Raw genomic sequence first — 19,931 nt, 5'->3', positions numbered from 1 at the left:
CCTTACCGGTACTAACTGCGTCCTTGACCTACTGATGGAGTCTGTATGTTAGAGAGAATATAAAAGATGAAAGGATGCAGCTCAGGAAAAGGTGCCAACATGTAGCCTGTTCAATTGTCACGACAAGACTGAGATTTTAGTGCTGACAATTTTCTCACTAATGAGCATTAAAAATGGCCTCTATTCAGTATCTAACCACACAAACTGTATTCAGTTAATGCTCGACAGCAAGACAGTTTAACATTCAAACCTCCATGCATTAAAATACACAAAAGAAGGAAAACTATAACTATGCCTAACTGTCACTAAGGGACCTTGGAAAGCTTTTATATTCCATCCCATATTTGGGAAGAAGCGAGCTCTGTGTCTGTCTGTGTTTGTGACAGGTGGCTCGAACCATGCACAGCACGGATCACTGGCCCATTAAATGGCTGCCAGGAGAGCTCTGTGGAAAAAGTGCATACTCACACATTGCAAGCAGACAAGCAGAAATACCAGTGTGTAGATGTCCTTTCCTTTTTGAGCTTCTTTCTATCTCTCAAACACCAACTTCGTGCCTTCACACCTTGAGTAACATAGGCACCCTCACACTCCAAGCACACAGGTAGGATTGCCTGCTTCACAGAGTTTGTTTGGAGTCGTCTTCCACTCTGTTCCGCTTTTGTTTTTCACTGCTGGGCAATGATTTGTTGTCCTTTCTTTTCTGTGACAGTAATCGTCATTCAAAAAAGCCCTCCAAATCAAATTCCTCTCCCTTTTGCTTTGATATAAAAGAGTAAGTAATGTCTTTGTTTGTATTTTGCACTTCATCTTCTCCCCATCAGCAGATGCTGTGTTAAATTACAGTTGAGTAAACACACATGATGCACTGAAGCTGGGCAGCAACAGCAGAGACTCAAAGCCACAACAACAGGAGAAAAGATGAGAATGGTTGAGATGGGAGCAAATAATCAACCAAACCTATGTTTCAAAGGGATATTTCAGATTTTGTTTTGAAGTGAGATTCTATGAAATTGCACTGTAAATGTGTTGTTTTCTCAGCCAAACATCCTAAGTGGTGTAATAGAGGTGTTGTTTGTCACCGTGGACGCATCAATCCACCTGATCAGCTGTGTCCAACTAGTCCAAGTCAGCCACAGGTGGAGTAAAGATTTGGATTTTGAGTCAGACCTGATGTTTAGATGGACTGCGTGATGTGGCATGTATTTATTTTTCAGAATTTAATTTTTGTCTTAGCAAATTAAAACAGTTATACCTGCACACAAATTTCATAATTATATCTTTACATAATTATGACATTGTTACTTATTACTTTCCAGGAGGTTTGCCACGTTCAAACCTCAAAAATTAGGCTTCATGTGCTCCTGACTGTTAAAGTGACACTGAAAACCTCACAAGCTTTCCAAGCCCTTCATATTGAAGACTGTAGTTTATGATTCTGGTACTGGATTTAAAGAGCTTTTAGAAGAACATGGAATCAGCTACAGGATAGAAAATAGTCTAAAATTATCATCAGTTGCATAAATATCACAGGACGGCAGTAAGACTTTGATAGTACTGTATTTTCTGTCAGTTTTCCCTGCTGTGATCACCTATAAGGACTCCAACTGATTCTTTTTCCTGCGTTTTGCTCTCTATGATGTTTTTCCTTCTCAGAGATGCGGTTGGTTTGATCTCTGCGAGGGCGGAGCTGGTGGGCAGGGGGGAGCAGGTGTTTTGCCCTGAGACGGGACAGATTCTGCTGTCAGCCAGTGTGATCCCGCTCCCCCCTCCTCTCCACACCCACCAGTCTCTGCATGGCTCTGGCCCTGAAGCAACCACGCTCAGACTGAAGGTTGTTTTTTTTTTTTTTCTTACGAACTGAAAGTCACTCACTTTGAACATATCAAGAGTCCACCTGTCACAACATTTTGCAAATATCCATCATTTCTGCAGCTTCTGATTTGTTTACTTGTTACAGAATGAGGTCCATTTATCACAGTAAGCAATTATAAAATCTGATAAAGTAATAGAACCTACCCTTTTATCAAACCTCTTATTAATAATAACATTTTTACAGGTAATGGATGAATGACTGAGGACAGGATTTTAGCTATTTAGCTCAAGGCTTGCATATTAGCCTGAAAACAGGAACCTACAAACCTGCAGTAAATGATGCCACATACATTTGAATAGTATTTAAATTATAAATATTCCAATGCCTAGATAACATCCATGTTAAGAAGTTTATTAAGGCCATTGGATGGGACACAGACCCATGGCATCACAGATCCTCCACCATGCTTAACAATTTTGTCACATGTGCATATTTTGAACTGGAATAGTTCAGCTGGGTTTCAGATCAAAACACACACAATTAGAAGATGGTATTTAGCAAACTTTAGAGATTCAATTTACATTCCTGACTGTAGGATAGAAAATGGCTTTTTTCCCTTGAAATTCTCCCATTAGATCAGTGTTTCTCAATCCTGGTCCTCACTGCCCCCCTGCTCTGCATGTTTTAGATGTACCTCTATTCCACAACAGCTGATTCAAATGATTGCATAACCATCAAGTGCTGCAGAAGCCTGTTAGTCACCCAGAGATACAACTCAGGTGTGTGGCAGAAGGGAAATACTGAAAACATGCAGGACAGGGGGGCGGTGAGGACCAGGGTTGAGAAACACTGCATTAGAGGGTGCATAGTGCCGCCCATTACAGCAATATTAGATATTGACATTAGCCCAAATTCTTTTTATCGACGTGCTCTTATTTTTAACGTCTGTGCATCATGGAGCACATTAGATTTGCAAAGGTTGGCTGTCTTGTGGAAATCTGAAAATTAAGGCAAAAATTTAAAGCTTTTGGAGAATAAGCGGCCGTTTTGGTAAGAACAAGCTGTGCTCATGATGAGACAGTTTTAGTGTTATATCAAGTTGAAAGTGGGCACATTCGAGTTTTTCAAATTATGGAAAAGTGGAATGTGTCACATTTTCATAATTTTGTCCTGTACTAAAACCGTAAACCGCTGTGTGTGTGCGTAATTTTATATATATATATAAATAAAAGACCATGACTATTGTAGTTATAAAAGCTAAGATATGAAATTGCTTCACTGTATATGAAGTCTTCCCTCTTTAGAGTGACAGGATGATAGGTTTCATTGTTTCCAGAGAACAAACCAACATTCTCAAAGGAGATTTATGAACATAAACAGTTAAGAAGACTCGATAGCTTCAAGCTGGTATTTTTGGCTTACGACACTAAGCAGCAGTGTGTATATTTACACTTTGTTGTCATTTTTGTGGACTGGCTGTAGTTTCTGGCTTAGACATGGAACCTGAGCTGGTTTTCTTCTCTGATCTGACCGCTTTAAACGTCTACAGGTTTTCTCCCACTGATCTGATTGTCAGCAGTTGAATCAAATGGACCCAGCAGAGTGGTTCCAATCTGACGCAACCGTTACGTCTGACTGTTATTCCACCATGCGTCATGTATTCACGGGGTTTGTGACCACTGTAGGTCTCCCCCTCCACAGGAAGGTCAAACACACGAGTCAAACGTACATCAAAATGACTGCGCCAGCTCATAGCACCGTCATTAGCACCCTCTGATGCAAGCATGTGCTGCTAATGTATAAACACCAAGGGTGGAGAGTTGTAGTGAAGAGGAACCTGCGGGATCCAATGCAGTGGCAACAACCCCTTCAAAGGCCCCATGACATACATCCATGTACACACAGTGATGGCAGCTGATGTGAACAGTAGGAAAGAAGTACAGTAACAGAGTTTAATCAAAACAGAGAGAAAGAAAAAAAAAACATGAGCAATAAGAGTGAAGAGTTTCCTTTTTCGAAAGATAAAAAGATTTGTCTCAATGAACGAGATCCCTGTTGGTTCAACCAAAAACAAAGCCATCTTTCCTCAACATCACACAAGCCCACACACTCATTATTTTTCCTTTAGCCTTTTATCCAATTAGTCTCCTCTTCACTCCACCTGCACTTATCCCGTCAATCCTTTTCTTTCGAGGTTACTTCCAAAGCTTTTATCCTGTCAGCACAATTCCCACTTCTGCCATCTGACAGATAAGTTTTGAATCTCAGTGTGATGTGAAAAATATGTGCGCTTATTGTGTTATCGGGTTACAAAGAGCTGTTCACAAAGAGTGGGATTTCTAGGTTAACCAAATGGCTCCCATGACCGGCTTAGCAGTTGAGAAGAGCTAATGCCAAAATACAAAAATTACATGAATTATCTGGATAGTCAACACTGCACTGTAAACCCTGCTCAGTGTTTTGTAGTATGATTAAAAAAAAAAAAAACTACACTTAAAATGCCTAAAATATGCAAGAAATTCTCACTATTTACACACAAATTTGTCTGAGTACCTCGACTTTCTTTAAGGACGAAAACAGACAAATGGGAGAAAAACGCTATAAACTTTGATAAAGGTCGTACTTTTGAACCCAGCGAAGGACTCGCGAGATTTTTCCCATTTACTAAAGAATATCTCTCTAGCATTTATCTGATTTTTAATTAAGCAAAAAAGTGCAAAGTACATGAGGTTGACTGCTGTGTTTAAACACCCAAACCCTTCTGAGTTTTTAGTTTTAATGCATTCATTGAATGGGAAAAAAATGTCAGATTTTCACTGAACAAATTCAAGAAGATCGAGGTTATTATTAACGGGTCCAACACTAGCTACCATGTAATGACAGAAGAAAACAGATGCACATCATGTGCAATGATTCTCACATGATGTATGTGAGAATCATTGCAATTTGCTAATTTAAATAGGAAGATAATAATGTAATTTTTTATAAACATGAAACATAACTATGATGGTGCCCATAGTGGCTAACATCTCCTGTTTGTTTAGTTGTTTTTTTGTTTTTTTTTAGTTTACATTCTACATCTTGTTTTTTATAAATGCCTTATCGATTTAGGCATTTACTGTGTCTGTTGTTGAGGACTCAGAGTACAAACTCCATTGTACATTTGTGCATAAATTTGAATTGAATTGAATATGATTATCCAAAATATTGAGATAAACTTACACCATATGGGGAAATCCCATTGTAGACAACGGAATGGAACAGATTAGAATTTTGCCTTTGTTATTCCAAAGACAAAAACATTGAAACATAATTCTAAATATAATATAATATTGTCAAAAGACATTAAAAAACATGATTTTAAGTACAATATGTAAAGGTTCAAAGAGCAAAGTGTCTGTGCTGAGAGCTGCGGAGGTTCAGAAGGTGCTGTGACCTCTGATCTGAGAAACAGTTTTTGATGGAAGAGTGAAAAACGTGACTGTCCAGAGTGAGCTGAGCCACTTATGATGCCATTTGGCCAGCTCTTCAGACAAGCTGCGTGGATGTCCTCAAGCTTCGGATGCGGTAACCTCATCATCCATTTTGGTGTCTTGATTATCAGCTGCAGGCTCCGTCTGCCTGTAGCAGTGCAGCTGGAACAACACACTCTCTAAAACAGTGTGTGAAGACAAATTCTATGCTGCAGAGGTTAAAAAATGTTTAGCAGCCAATGTCTTTGTAAAGATCTTAAAAAGAAGATGATGTTTTTGTTTTTTACTGTGAAGCACTGAACCATCAGGCAAGAGCGAGTAGATGAAGGATTTAAAATGTGCAATCCTCTCTCTTCTTCATACAGTACATGAACCTCTCTACATGGCCGCATGATTTTTATCAAAGACCAGGCTTACAGTGGTTGTATCCTCTACAAACTCCAGGAAAGAATTTGACGCGTTATGCATACAAAGACGATTGGGTTAAGCACACAGCCTTGAGTAAATGTTGCTTATTTGACAGTTCATGATCAACACAATGCATGTTTACATTCAAGTACAGAAGTGAGACATTTTAGTTTCTCTAAACAGGTTACTGCATATAAGAATGCCTTGAAATTCCTCCAAACTGCAACATCTAACTCTTTTTTCCCCGGTCTATCTAAAGGTGACACAGTCACTTTTCAGATTTGCACATCCTCTAATCCAATTTTAAGCTCACACTTTGGCTCAGAATACACCATGACAGGTGCATTTTTAAATGTGTGCGACCCAAAAGAGACGCAGAACCTCAAGGCAACTATGCCACATTAAACAGGTACAATTAAAGCGAGAGCACACAGATTCAATAGGTGAGAAAAGGGGCCGCAGGCTGCCCACTGTCAGGAGCTGCACACTGTCTGAACATCTGCTCCTGACACAGATGGACCTCAGCATGTAAAGTGAAGAGGAGGAGGAGGAAGAAGAGGAGGAGGAAGATATACAGGAGGAAGTTGTGTTTGCACTTGATGCTTTATCGTATTTGAATACATCTGGGCTTAGCAGTATGCAAAAAACAACTGGACACGGACTCGTGGTGTAGAACATGTCAACATGTAAAGGTCAAACTTGGATCCAACCAACACAAGTTTATGTAAGCGACTACTACTTATTCATATGTAGCTTTATGGATATGAAAACTAGATCTGTACAGTGTAGGCTGGCATTTTATGAAACAGATTTTTATGAAAACCAGGAAAAACAAAAAGGAATTATGCATGTCTGGTCATGGTGGAGGCAAACTATATCAATCCTAGATGTAATATGTTGGTAATGGTGCCATTTTTATGCATTGAATGAATCATAAATGAGTTTGGTTTTCATTCAGGCCCTTGGGGCTCCGAGGTCAGAGAACCTCTCCACACTTGACATGTGGCAGATGTGATTTGGGGGTTAGAAATGCAACCATCACTCCATGACATGTTGAAAAGCATTTTCATGGAGCAATAAGATCAGAGCCCACCCGCCAAATGTGAATGTGTGATTGAATAATAAAAGTCTAATCAGGCATTTTCATGCAGGCAAATTTATTTAAGCTCATCATTTTTCCACATTCTAAAGGATGCTGACATGAGACATTTATCTCAGCCATTTTTCTTAAAACAGCTATGAAATTTAATCAGCAGCTGACTTTGAATATATTCAATGTGTCATTCTTTGTTCCGTGTCTAAAACAACAATATGACTATTGATTACAATTTTCCACAGCAGTCATTGCTAACCAAGCCTCAAGTTGATTCAATTGTCTGATATCAGACACTACCAAACATTTTGTTTTGACAACTGATCCGATTTTTTTCTCCAGTAAAGATTGCAGGAGAAAAGACATTTCACACTGTAACCCCACTGTGCAAAGCAGAGTGAGCTGTGCATAGGGCATCAATAATTAAAACTTCAATAATTAGACCAGGAAACCTCTGCTTCCAGTGCTGAATTACATCAACCATGAAAGAAATATATAAATATAGAACTGATTTAGGAAAAAAAAAATATAAAAGTCATCAGAGAAACCTTCATCTTTTAGTAGTTTAGTTACTACAAACTCATTAAAGAACAGTAAAGCAGTTTTTTTCCTGTTTCTACAAGTACATAAGGTTAAATCCAGTTTCCTAATCCGTTGGCACTTAATTTAAAGTACAATGTAAAATATTTAACTTCTAAAGAAGAGGCTCCTTTAACTGGCCAATAGGTTACATAAAGATACACATCTCTATTTTAAAAACGTTAAGACTAGACAACATGCTTCTTCATACTTCTTAAGAAAGAAGTAAAATAATATATAATAAAATATCATTATTGAGGATTTTGTGTTTTGTTTGTGTCAGAACAATAAAAAATAAAATTAAAAAGACCAAAAATGTTGACATTCATTTCCCAATAGAACTTTTCCTGGAATAGCAATTTAATTAAACTCCACACTTTCTTCATATACATGATGCACACATTTAAAAGATATATTGTAATAATGTATTTATTCTGCAATGATGACATGCATTTTGTACATACAGTACAAATATTTAATCTATGGTTCATGGACCCATCAAGGTTTTTGGTGATAACATATACCAGTAAACAGTCACCAACCCGGAATTTCACATAATTCAATTTTGCTACATTGTGGCCAAAAATAACCTAATGAGCAGTTGAGAAATGATGCACATATGGGGAGTAAACGTATGATAGCCCTGCTCACAGTGCTTTAATAAATCATTAGAAAACTATTAAAGCTACTTATAGAAAAAGATTTGACTCATATCCTCACCACCAAATGGCTCCCATGAAGTTATTTCATTTTCATTCCAAACCCAACCCTTCCTTTCTTCCTGTACTCATCGTCCTTCTTTCCCATCCCCCACCTCTCTCTGAGATGAAGGCTGTCAATAGCCCATATATTTGACATACTGTACCATGCACTCACACTTATCCGGTCTGCAGCAGAGGGCTCTCTGGTTTGTGGCTAAACGGGCGTGATGGAGCTGAACAGAACCACAGAAGTACTGGCTAATTATGTACCGTACATTCAGACTCTCCATGTGTGTAATGTATTTACACATTTTTAATTTAGCATAGCAGGGTTTTCTAACATAAAAATGTGGTAAAGGGGTGAAATCATTGAGAAAGTACACGTTTTTATTTAGCAAACCAGCTAATGCCAACCAGAAGAAACGTCTTCAATAAAACCTTCTCGTTGACATTAAATAATTCCCCCCCCCCACCCCCAGTAATTTGATGGACTTCTTTTTATCTGGGGTTAATGTTTGCTATTAAACCAAAGCAGAAATACATAAAACAATTCAAATTAGTTGATTTACTACCATATACCTGGCAACCCAATGTTGAGCATAATCTCGCGAGACTTTGCTTATGCGATGCTGTTTGCTCTTGGGTATTGTAGTCCAAAACAGTGGATTACGCCGTGTTCCCGTTCGCTCGGGGCTCGAGAGTCCAGAATAATCTTTCTGTGCACAGAATAGGAGAGAGGAGGGGAGAGAGGGAACACCTCCGAGTTGAACGTTGTCTGACTCACGTACCCTTACAAACAAACTGCAAGCTTTATTGACACTTTTCTTCGACTCAACTTGATAAAAGACGTCAACAACGCGAGGAGACACGGGGACACATCGCGGCGCGTGTGCTGTACTGTTATCTCAACATTCAGTTTGGACATACATCCAAAGCATGACCAAACTTTAGTAGTCTTCTTTCAGCCTGCTGACCAGCAGTGTGTAGCAAACAGTCGGGGTTGGAACTTCACTGCACAGTATTACACAGCGCTTCACACGATGGTCAGTTCACAACTTTATTTCATTAAAACCAAAATAAGACGATACATTTTAACAGATTTTGGAACCAACTTTTTAAAATCTTGGCACGTCTTTGTTCACTATTTGAGCATTGCAACGTGGCGTTCTCTTTGTTTTTGTTCAGAGCATTTCTATTTGACTAACTCCTCTGTAAAACTAAAGCCCATGTCATCTGAACAGACCCACAACCAGCTGAAACCAATGCAGACAAACGTCAAAAAGTCAGAACGACTCCTCTGAATAGACTCCACGCTGCTCTGCCTTTCTCAAAACTCGGCCTGACACATGAACAATGTAGAAAACACAAAGCAAAAGATTCCCACATCTGCTGCTTCACCTAAATCCAAGCGACTTTTCCCTTTTTCTCCCCTCTTCTTGTCATTTCTCACACACACCATGCAGTCACGCTCTTTCACACTCCATCTCTCCTCGCACTTGCGCACACGAACCGACGCTCCGACAGAGCGCTGGCTCTCCTTGGCAGCGAGCCTCTGGAAGAATGTTTGGCGCTACAAGCCTGAAGGAACACACGCCACCGGCGCAGGCTCGACACGCTGCCTCCTGGAGGCCTGCATGCTGACACAAGTGATGAATGACGCTCAGCGGGGGAAATCAGAAAGGCCATGAAGTTATAAACCGTGAAGTCACTCTGTAGTCTTTGAAAAGAAAACACACAAACAGGGAAATATGTGCATGTAAAATAAAACATATGTGTATACATTGAGTGGATTCGGCCTCAATTACAGGAATCTGAAAGAAATATGGTTTTAAACACCGACTCTATTTTTCATTTCCATTTTTCACCTGGTCCTTGTGAGAAAAGTTTGGGGTGGACATGACAATGAATACAGCAAAAGCCGGAAAAAAATTGGAAACCGAACAACCAGTAAAAATGCAGTGCATAGCAACAGGTGGGGGAGGAGCCTCTGAATGATCCTGTGTGCTTTTTGCTGCCACAGAAAACTCAGGTCACTTCAACACTTCCTCCACTGAGGCTGGTACTACTGACTTTTTTCTGATCTGAAACCATTTCCAACTTTTAAGAAGTTCAGAATATCTTAACACAGGCAACTGATCCATGTCTAAACGGTCAAAAGGAAAAGTTCGGGATGTACCATTCTGCTCACATTCTACTCTCACTAGCTGCGTTTCCATTAACCATAAAGTTGCACAAATTGAAATTACAAAGATAAACTCTCTGCACAGAATGATGCCAATTTCAAAATAACACTTTTCTTTTTCTAGTAAAAAAAAAACTTTGCCACTTGGATGGGGTATTTTGTTTTTTTCTATCAATTTTTTTTTTTTTACTGCAAAATAAGTTTTGCAAAAACACTTGAGTGATGTGGCTCACATCGCATGAGCCACATGATCAACAACCAGGCGTTGCCACTGCCGCAAGCAATGAAGAAGGTGACAAGAAGCAGTTGGAGCATCTTGGCGCGGCATGTTAATGACTTATGTGAACAAACTTTTTATGTGTGATTTTAATTGCGTTTCTTATTAAATGGAAACAACCCAATTCTCAAATTGTGTGCTTTCAACATTAGAGGAATATTGACAAAGTTTTGCACACATTCATAATGGAAACACAGTAACTTATTGTCAAGAGGCATAAATCTAGAGCGAAAGAACAAAAATACAAGGTTTCCTCTGTGAAGTAGCCAGGACCACCATCAAAGATCAACATCTGACCTGGCCTCACTCTGGACCTCAAGCAGTTTGGATTCTGGGCTTCTCCTCTCTTCCTCCGGACTCTGGCACTCTGTAATAGCTCTATCTGGTTCAGACGTAGCTTAGTACAAGGAATCCAATGACTGTAGACCATTACATCTGTATCAGCGATGACTCTAGGCACAGACCATCCCTTGCAAAACTCCAAGAAAGTCTTGATTGGGCTTTGTAACCCAAGCTTCTTACAGTGACAGTTATTTCCTGTGTTTGTGCTAGATTTTTTTCAATAATTTTTCCTTTCTCTCTATTTTCCATTAATATGTTTGGATGTAGTAGTGCAGGCAGCCAGTTTCAACAGCAATGAGTTTTTATGGCTTATCCTTCCTCGTGGAGGTTGTCAACAACAGGCTGCAGCACAACTGTAAAGTTTGCTGTCGTCTCCGTAATTGTGCAGGGTGTAACATGTAAGTAACATTTCTCTGCTAAAAATCTGTTTTACCTGTCAGTCTTACTTTGCATTTTAACATTCTGAAAAACTGAGCTTAGGGTTTTTGATCATTCTAAGCCATAGTTGTCAACATTAAGATAAATGAATAGTTAAAATATATTACTTTGCATAAAACAAATTGCACACCTGTTTTACTAGCTCCTTTATTGAAATGGAAAACTAGCTGATGCTTTCCTCCCTTTAGGATAAATGTAAACATGCACTTACACTTGATGTTTCCAGTACCCATTAGTAGGCAATACTGACCACTCAAGCACCCATATTATGCACAAATCAGTTGGTAAACTGGGAGTAAGTGCCTTAGAGGAAGCTGGAATTAAACCTACAACCTTCAATTGGAAGACAACGACTTTAAACCTCTGATCCATGGTGCACACAGGATTTCTCACTAAACCTTGCAGACACTAGTTCTTAATTTGTCCTTTTATTTACTTCTTAATAAAATGTATTCAATTTTGTAGATGCATTTTTTTTTTTTGCATTTGCAAAAAAAAAAAAAAAACTAAAAAAAAAAACCAGCTTTAACTAGTCAAATTTAAAACATTCGTAAGTTTCAAGTGGCAAGTGAATTTTTTATTTTATTTTATTTTATTTTCTGGAATAAGTACACTAGCTTTCCTAAAGTTGCTTTAAAAGTTTTTATCTTAGGGTGGGGAACCGTCTGGTCGCATCACCTCTGGGGTTTACGAATGACTTTCTTATAAACTAATAATTTTTTTTCACGTTTTGCTTTTTAAAAAGAGCCTCATGAAAACTGGACCACAGAGTCGTGGAGTTACTCCCGGGTCTCCCTGCAGCGCAAAAAACTCAAAGTGAGCTGCACATTGTTAACTTTTTGCACCAGTTTCCTGTTGGCGTACCTGGTTGGAGGTGTCGGGCGGCAGGTTTTTGATGAGGATTTTCCTCCTGTTGCTCAGCTCCCGGCGAGTTTTGGCCAGCCTCTTCTCGATCTCCTCCGGCTCCAGGTCCGGCAGGTCGCGGAGGCAGACGCCCGGCTCGGAGGGCTGCGCTGCGGCCGCCGCCGCCGCCTCCTCATCCTCCGGTTGCCTGCTTTCGGGGCTGTCCATGTACGGGGAGAGCGCGCTGTCCCGGGTGAGAGAAGAGTGAACGCTCGGCGGCTGGATGGACGAGGCTGCCGCCATCTTGGGAAGCTGAGAGAAAAGTGTTTAAAGAGAGAGAGAGAGGTAGAGAAATATAGACAGGGAGAGAAAGAGAGAGAGCAGGTGGGAGGCGTGTGCGTCCCAACAACCCAGAATAAACGCAACAATAACATTCATTTAAACTATTCAGATCTAATAATTTACCCTTCTAGGAACTGAGAAAAATAATTATTTTATATTTACTTTATGTCAGCTCCCTTATTAAATAGTTTAATCCATATTTTTTGTCTGGTGTTATTCTTAATCAATAGTGATTCAAATTAATGTTGCAGTTTTTTCCATCTATTTATGAACATCATTTATGTAAAAAAAAAAAGTTTTTAAATGTAGTTTGAAAAAACAAAATTGTTAGTTGATTTCTGCAGCTAGCACCTCGAACTAGTTGCGCCCCCAACTGTCTGTTCAGTGTACTACAAATAAGCTTAGTCAGAGTTCACCTTTGTTTCTATTCAACCTAAAACTTTTGTGAGCCTGATTTTGGGCAAAAAGAAAAAAAAACGAATCAAATGAACCACATGTAGCATCTATAAAATGTTTTGTGTTTCTATAAAGAACTTCTACATTTCAGCTCTTATTCTCCTCTAGCAGCACAGTTCTGAAGGGAAAAAAAAGGCATTCAGTGGAGAATTGCTTTTAGCCACCACAGCTCTCCTGCTCTCTGTGTGTGCATTATGTGGCTATGAATGCCTGTGTGCCTTCCCTCCTGTCTACCCAAGTCATCCAGTGAATGCCAACCTAGCAGCCAACTGAGCCAGCCTGCCTGCCTGCCCACCGTGGGTGGAAATCTGCTCCTGGCAAACACAAGGGGAGCAGAGCTCCCTGCCGAGTCCTCACAATGCCCATGTAGCTTCCGCAGGCAGCGTGAGTCGCTTACAGGAACACACGCTGTAAACTCGCATTCACATGCTGCATCCACACTCATATAGACACACAAGCATGTCAACTAGCACACATCAACCCACTTAGGAAATATTTAGACCACAATTGTGCCGAGGCCTTTTAGAGATGGTGAAACCGGGCTCCTCGTTCTCTCTCTCGCCATCTGTGTGGAGTGTTTCTTGGCAGATCGAAGTCCAGACAATCACAGTTGTCAGTGGGTGAAAATGATCTCACTTTGCCAAGTGGCTGAGCCAGTGTAACTAAAACTCAGTGACTGTACAGTGTGTGGACTGTTTGAACGCTTCAATTAGGCTTGTACTCAGTCCACTCCAAAGCAGAAAGGCCAAAGAAAGGGCAATGTGTGTAGCTCTGTTTCAAAATGAAGCAAGTTTGTCATTTGGCTCTTGGTTTGTTCAGTTTCATTTTCAGTACTAAAAATACCAAAACACAGTTTCTCATGAGAATCACGAACATTAAAGCTAATTTTTCTTCATTGTGACACTGATGTATCTCAAAGTTCTCTCAACCAATATAGCTACAAGTATTTTGGGGAAATGTCTTTACCAGTTTTACACATCTGGACATTTTTTTTGTCCATTCTTTTCTGCAACAAACCTCCAGGTCAGTCTGACTGCATGGAAAGCATCTGAGATTATACATTTTTAAGTCTTGTTGATTCTGAAATGCTTTTAGGTCTGGATAACATTGACGCAAATAAAGGTCAAAGAGATGAAGCAGACAGTTTTAATTGTAAAAAAACAAACGGTGATGAAATACCCGGTTTTAGGCTTTGTGTTGCTTCTACAGTGAGTAGTGATGGTGGACAGATTGATGGACATGAATCACTGAGCAATGGGTTTGTGGAAAGACAACAAGGACTTGCCTGTCACTTAAACAGGCTGATTTTTTTGGAGACGCATGAATCACCCCACTTAGTGCTGAACAACGTTTCCATGAGAGAACAATTAATTTCTTTTCTCGGTCCCTTGGCAAAATGCGTGCCGGCAGAGTGTTACGGATAAATCACATTGGCCTGCAAACGCCCCACATGGTGCGGTTATGCAAACCATCCTTCCAAAGCTTTTTACCTATGCAGAAAGTCAGCCTCTTGTTATAATGGACTGCGCTTCACAAACTGAGAGGAGAAGAGATGTTAGACGTTCTCTGTGTAAAACACAAGAGCCCTGCCAATGCAGCGTGTCAGCCGGTGATTCACAGCCCTTTGGAGTGGGTGGCGGTGGAGAGGAGAAGAAGAAAGCGGGAACACGTTTTGGTGCTGCTGCTCGATGGGACTGAAGAGTGCGAGGGCGTGGGTGGGCTGAGTGGCTGAGCGGGCAAAGCGGGCACCTGGGACGAGCTCAGTAGGCGTGAGGACGGGAAGGAAGAGAGCAGGAGGGCTCAGGAGGGAGGGAGGGTGAGAGGAAGGGCTTACCTTGAACGTCAAAGTGGCTCATTGTGTGGAGGAGTTGGAAGATTAGCAAATACACATGTGCATGTAGATTGTGCAGAGTGATTATGGATATGATCATCCTGCATTCCTTCCAGAAATGGAAGAGTTGGTTGGAAAATGATCTGCAGCTGTATCTACAGACTAGTGGTAGGAAGTTATCATTTATCATTTATCCTTTATCGTGATAAATGTATCATCATGATAAGGTTTAGAATTTTCATTGTCACAATAAATTCCAATTAATGATGTTTAAAACCCTCAAAAACTGTCCGTATTGTTGGAATTGTTAGTTTTACTGTTTTCTCCACAGTTTTTACATTGAGAGTATCATTGATACCAATACATTTGAAAATTGCTGCTGGTGCCTAAAGTGAAATAAATCTCATAAATCCCTCCCGACATAAGCAGTTTATGTCAGCTGTCAGTAAATTACGACACTCCTTGCACCGCTTACGTTATTCTGCAAAATGACGACAGCAAAAGTTGGGAAAAGCACCAGAGTCAGTCAATATCTTCTGTTGAGCATTCAGTACCCAATCAATGTATACGTAATGATAATACAACACTTGTCTAATTCTACACCTAAAAATTAACCAAGTATGAAAAAACTAAAACTACTATTATAACTAATAAAAACTAAACTAGAACTTAATATATAACCAATAAAAACTGATAAAAACAAGGAAACATCTGAAAAGTAATTAAAACAAACCTAACTAAACTATAATGAAAAAGCGAAAACTGTTATAACCCTGGTCCACATCAACCAACCCATCTGCAGACACAACAGAAACTGTCACCGGTGCAGAGTGGATTCATTTCTCTTATGGCAAAGCAGAGATTAGAGGACGTGTGACCCACTAAAAACAGCTGACCCCAACACATGGGGGCAATATCCAAAAGAGTTCCCTGCCCAATTCATGTCCTAATTACAGCAGCCATGAACATACTGCATAAACTACTGCATAACATAAAGCATAAATGAGGCTTCTTTAATGGAAAATATATCAGACGTCGAGAAGATTTTCTGTATTTTTCACAAAATCAAAGGGACAAAACATAAAAGTCAAATCAGTAGCAAACTGCAAATATTCTCCCTTGCATGCCGGGTCCAGATTACCACACTGCTAATATGCATTTAGGAAAGTAGGACTGGGGGACTTGACATCACACACACACACACAAGCACACACACACAGAAAAAGTGCTGCTGGTGCATGTCTGCTGCACTGGTTGGCAGAGCGGAGACTGACTGAAATGACCTGAGGGTGCTTGGACACCGAGCTCGGTGCTCTAATTCAGAGTTTTCCCTGACAGGGAGCAGCAGACAGCTCCAGGGATGGAGGGAGAGCAGGAGGAAGCTGACAGGGAGAAGCATGCATGTCTTTGAAGAGCAGAGTTGAGTGAATTCAGACTAATGGATCAGATATTTGGGTCGTGAGGAGAGAGCTCCCATCTGTCAGGTCCTCAAAGTACTTTTTTACCTCAAGGTGAAACTAATTACCTTGTAGCGATGAGTTCAGTTTAGACAACAATTACACTACTTTTAGTAGTACACCACTTACTCACGCATACAGTATGACTCTTAATAAAAGTAAGGCAAGCTTTCAAAAGAATAAATGAATTATTTTAAATGAAACTTGTAAGTGCACAGATGTCCTTTTATAGGTCCTTGAATAAGATCCGTTCAGTGTTTTACTCTACAGCCAATGTGTCTCTTTCACAAGTAGAAGTGCATTTGTGAAAGTTATAATTTGTGCTTTCATGAAGAAGTAACTCACAATTTAATAAGTTGCATTTAGAGAGTTTAGAGAACAGGAATTCCTTTGTGTTGGTCTTTCACTCAAGAACACCAATAAAATACATTCATGTCTGCGGGTGTTTAAGTTCAAAGTGTAAAAAATGACTAAGGATACATTTTTGCAAGGTACTTTAGTTGTAAGCCTGAGTCACCAAAGACACATAATAATAAACCTCATCACTCTCCAAATCACTGACTGACTGCCTGTAAATGCCTCATACAGCCCCGCTTTGTGAGGCATTTGGGTACAAATTATCAGTTGTGCCCAAAAACTACAACAGATATTTGTCTTATATTCAACAAATCAAAACGCCTTTTGATTTGTTGCCCCAAATCAAAAGCCACCGTCTTGTTGCATACTGTCAGAACCATGTTGCCTCTCCATCTGTGCTCGTTTCCCCTGATCCCCTGGCAGGAAACACCGCATGTACAGAAAGGCCTCATAAATAACTGATCATGTCTTCCAGGCAGTTCCACTATTCACCCTACTCTCCCCCTAACATCCTCACACACACACACACACACACACACACCCCACAAATACCTTGACCCGTGACCAGCAGCTTCAAACATATTGGAAGAAACATTGCTTTTGAGAAATCCATGTTGTCCAAAAGGCCACTTAATGCCAAAATGACCCATTTCTCAATACAAAGGTCAAGAGTCACAGCTCAACAGACTTGAGGAGGATGTTTACTCAGAAAGCAAAAGGAGGTAGGCACACAAGACATAAATGATAAAACCTGGAGCGTTTGACAGGCATTACGTTGACTGATTTTTTATGGTGAGGGATTCATTATGAGGACATTTCATTGCATCAATGTAGTTGGACCCTCCATTATTCTATTATCCTCTGCAAATTAAGTTTATAGGCATAATAGCTTAGAAAAAAAACTGCACAAATTAGCAGCTGTTTGCAGGAGACACAAACAAAAGCTATTTAAATATCTTAATTTGAGTAATATTTAAAATGGTTTCTCCACTTTTACTGATTACTGCAGTCTTAAAATTATTCAGCCCTTTCATGACAAGCATCTTTTATGCCTAGAAAAGCAGCAGCTGGATGTTTTTACCTGAAAAAAGTACTAAGTGCAAGTAAAATAATCTGCCAGTGGAACAAGACTTTTTAACTTATGGGGAAAAATATTGTTCAACTGGGAGATTGTTTCCTTTATAGCTAGCACTTTTTCATCAATATTGAGGGGTATAGACGAAAACATCAAAATATTTTAACAATTTCTTAAAATTCTTTCAACAAGCTCCCATTAGTTACTGACGTTACTTGTAAGTTAGTTTTGTAAGTTAGTTTTGTCTTATTTACTAAGACATTTGCACTTAGTAAATAGCTTTTGTTCATTCATTGCTCCACAGAACACAACACACAAAACCTTTTACACTAACTTGTCCAGTTGTGAACAAGTTGGACCTGACTGTTCTTATGCTTTTGTGTTAGCAGAGGAGCACAACGTGGTATACAGGAATGGGACTGCTCAGAGTTTATATGTGAATCACTGTGCAAATTGCTGCCATCAAGTCTTACAGCAGAGTTCTTTTGTTGTTGTTAATTTTGGGTCAAAAGTTTTTTGACTCCATACCTCCTCAGGAATCTGGTAGCAGATTCCTACCAGACCAAAACTATCTGGTAGCAGATTCCCGAGGAGCCATGGAATCTGATGAAAGCACATTTTGGATGTAGCTTTTTGCCACATCCAGATGGTGCAGCCACTGTTTGTTTAACTTGAGAATTTCCATCTGTGTCTCTGGGAACAGTCAGGGACTTTGTTTTCTTTCTGGAATCCTCTTCATTGTTTGAGCATGACAAATAATCTCTTCTCTGATCATTTTGGCCATAATTATTTCTAGTATATAATGAAACCATCAAGAATCCAGATGCTGAGGTGTTCTCTTGCTCCCTGATGCAACTAGTAAAGCCTTTGATTGGTTGCATCACATACATTTTAAAGAGAATTCTAGTCAGGGGTTTAAATACATTTCAGTGGAGAGAAAACTGAAACTAGATTGAGTGTTTACTTTGGATAAACTTGTTTAAGTAGCTGTATTTAACTATACAAAATGATCTTGTCAAACTAGTTTGCTGCAACCACCTGGAAAACCTGAATTTTATTTGCATTGGGGACCGAAACGTTTTCAAAACCTTTCCATTCAGTTTTATAAATTAGACTTCCTGCTAGTTGTAAACTGGGTCTCTGTTCATGCAGTAAAGAAAGAAAACAACCGATAACCAAACCTGAACGCTCTACCAGCTCAGTAAAGGAGGAAATGTGCATCTCATAAAAGATTTCTCTCCAAATAAGGCCAACATGCCTCTGAAGAGGAGCTCTTTGCAGTGTAGGTGTCCTGAATGTCCCTGCATGAACCAGAGAGAATAATGCAAGCTGGAAAGGCTTCAGACAGAGTTCCTCTGCTGTTAGTAAATGTGAACGCAAGGCCAGCAATGACAGACCAGAGGCATATGGACAGAATGGAGGAAAAAAAAGACTGCAAATCTTTTTCCTGGCTCTCAAAAGAAGACTTGTTTGAGAGGTGTTGAATGGAATTTTAATGAGTTATTTTAAAATGTCAAAACATTTTAACAATTTGTTAAAATTCTTTTTGGACATTCAAAGTTCACAATGCAGCTTTTAAAAAAAAAATCTAATTAGGGATTTTTTTTCAGGCTTTCAGCATTTTACTACAAGATTATTTTATTTGTGTGTTTAAAAGTAGGATTTATGTGTGGAAGTAATATGAATTAGTTTTTTTTTAAGCTCTCATGAAGAACAGATCTCAAGTATAAGTGACTTGTAAAAGTACTGGATGGGTTTAATTCAGGCATCTGAATTAAACCACTATAAAGGTCCTTCCACTGCAATCATAGCTGCAAGCAGGTTTGCATATCTCAAAACTAAAATGCCTGTTTTTTGTAAAAAATATTTAACTTAATTTGATTGGAAAGAGAGAATCTAAAAACATTTAGTTGTAAATCCAATTAGGAGATGAATTTACATTTGGACTTTGACTAGACCATCCCAATACATTTTGTTGTTCCTCTGGTTGTATGTTGAGGGTCAGTGTCCTACGCTCCAGTCCAGCATTAAGTTGGACTCAACAGCCACGTGTACTTGTACCAACCTTGTGTGTGACTTTTCTCACCACTAATATAACATTTAATTATTTTATCTTTAATATTCTCCATTCATTTCTGGTGTGGTCACAGTTTTATGATGAAGCTAGAATCTGTGACCATCTGTATTTCAGTCCAGCTGACTCAGAAATGGTTCAGAGCAACTCACACTTTGGAATTACAATATCCTGTGTACACAGATTG

General features: G+C 39.5%; 1 protein-coding gene across 1 annotated transcript in view; it reads right to left on the bottom strand.

Moving 5' to 3' along the window:
• The window catches only part of raver2 (ribonucleoprotein, PTB-binding 2), an 84,534-nt gene extending 71,362 nt beyond the window's left edge, over window positions 1-13,172 (bottom strand). Inside the window, exon 1 of the mRNA XM_015038338.1 lies at window positions 12,174-13,172. Coding sequence (XP_014893824.1) covers window positions 12,174-12,455 — 282 coding nt within the window. The 5' untranslated portion in view covers window positions 12,456-13,172. The remainder of the gene's footprint in view (window positions 1-12,173) is intronic.
• Between the last annotated feature and the right edge of the window lie 6,759 nt (window positions 13,173-19,931).

This window comes from Poecilia latipinna, unplaced genomic scaffold, assembly GCF_001443285.1.
Source record: "Poecilia latipinna isolate Pla-1442-1.1 unplaced genomic scaffold, P_latipinna-1.0 Scaffold438, whole genome shotgun sequence".
NCBI classification, from domain to species: Eukaryota; Metazoa; Chordata; class Actinopteri; order Cyprinodontiformes; family Poeciliidae; genus Poecilia; species Poecilia latipinna.
Note: the sequence above shows the minus strand (reverse complement) of the source record. Positions and strands in the feature narration are given on the sequence as shown.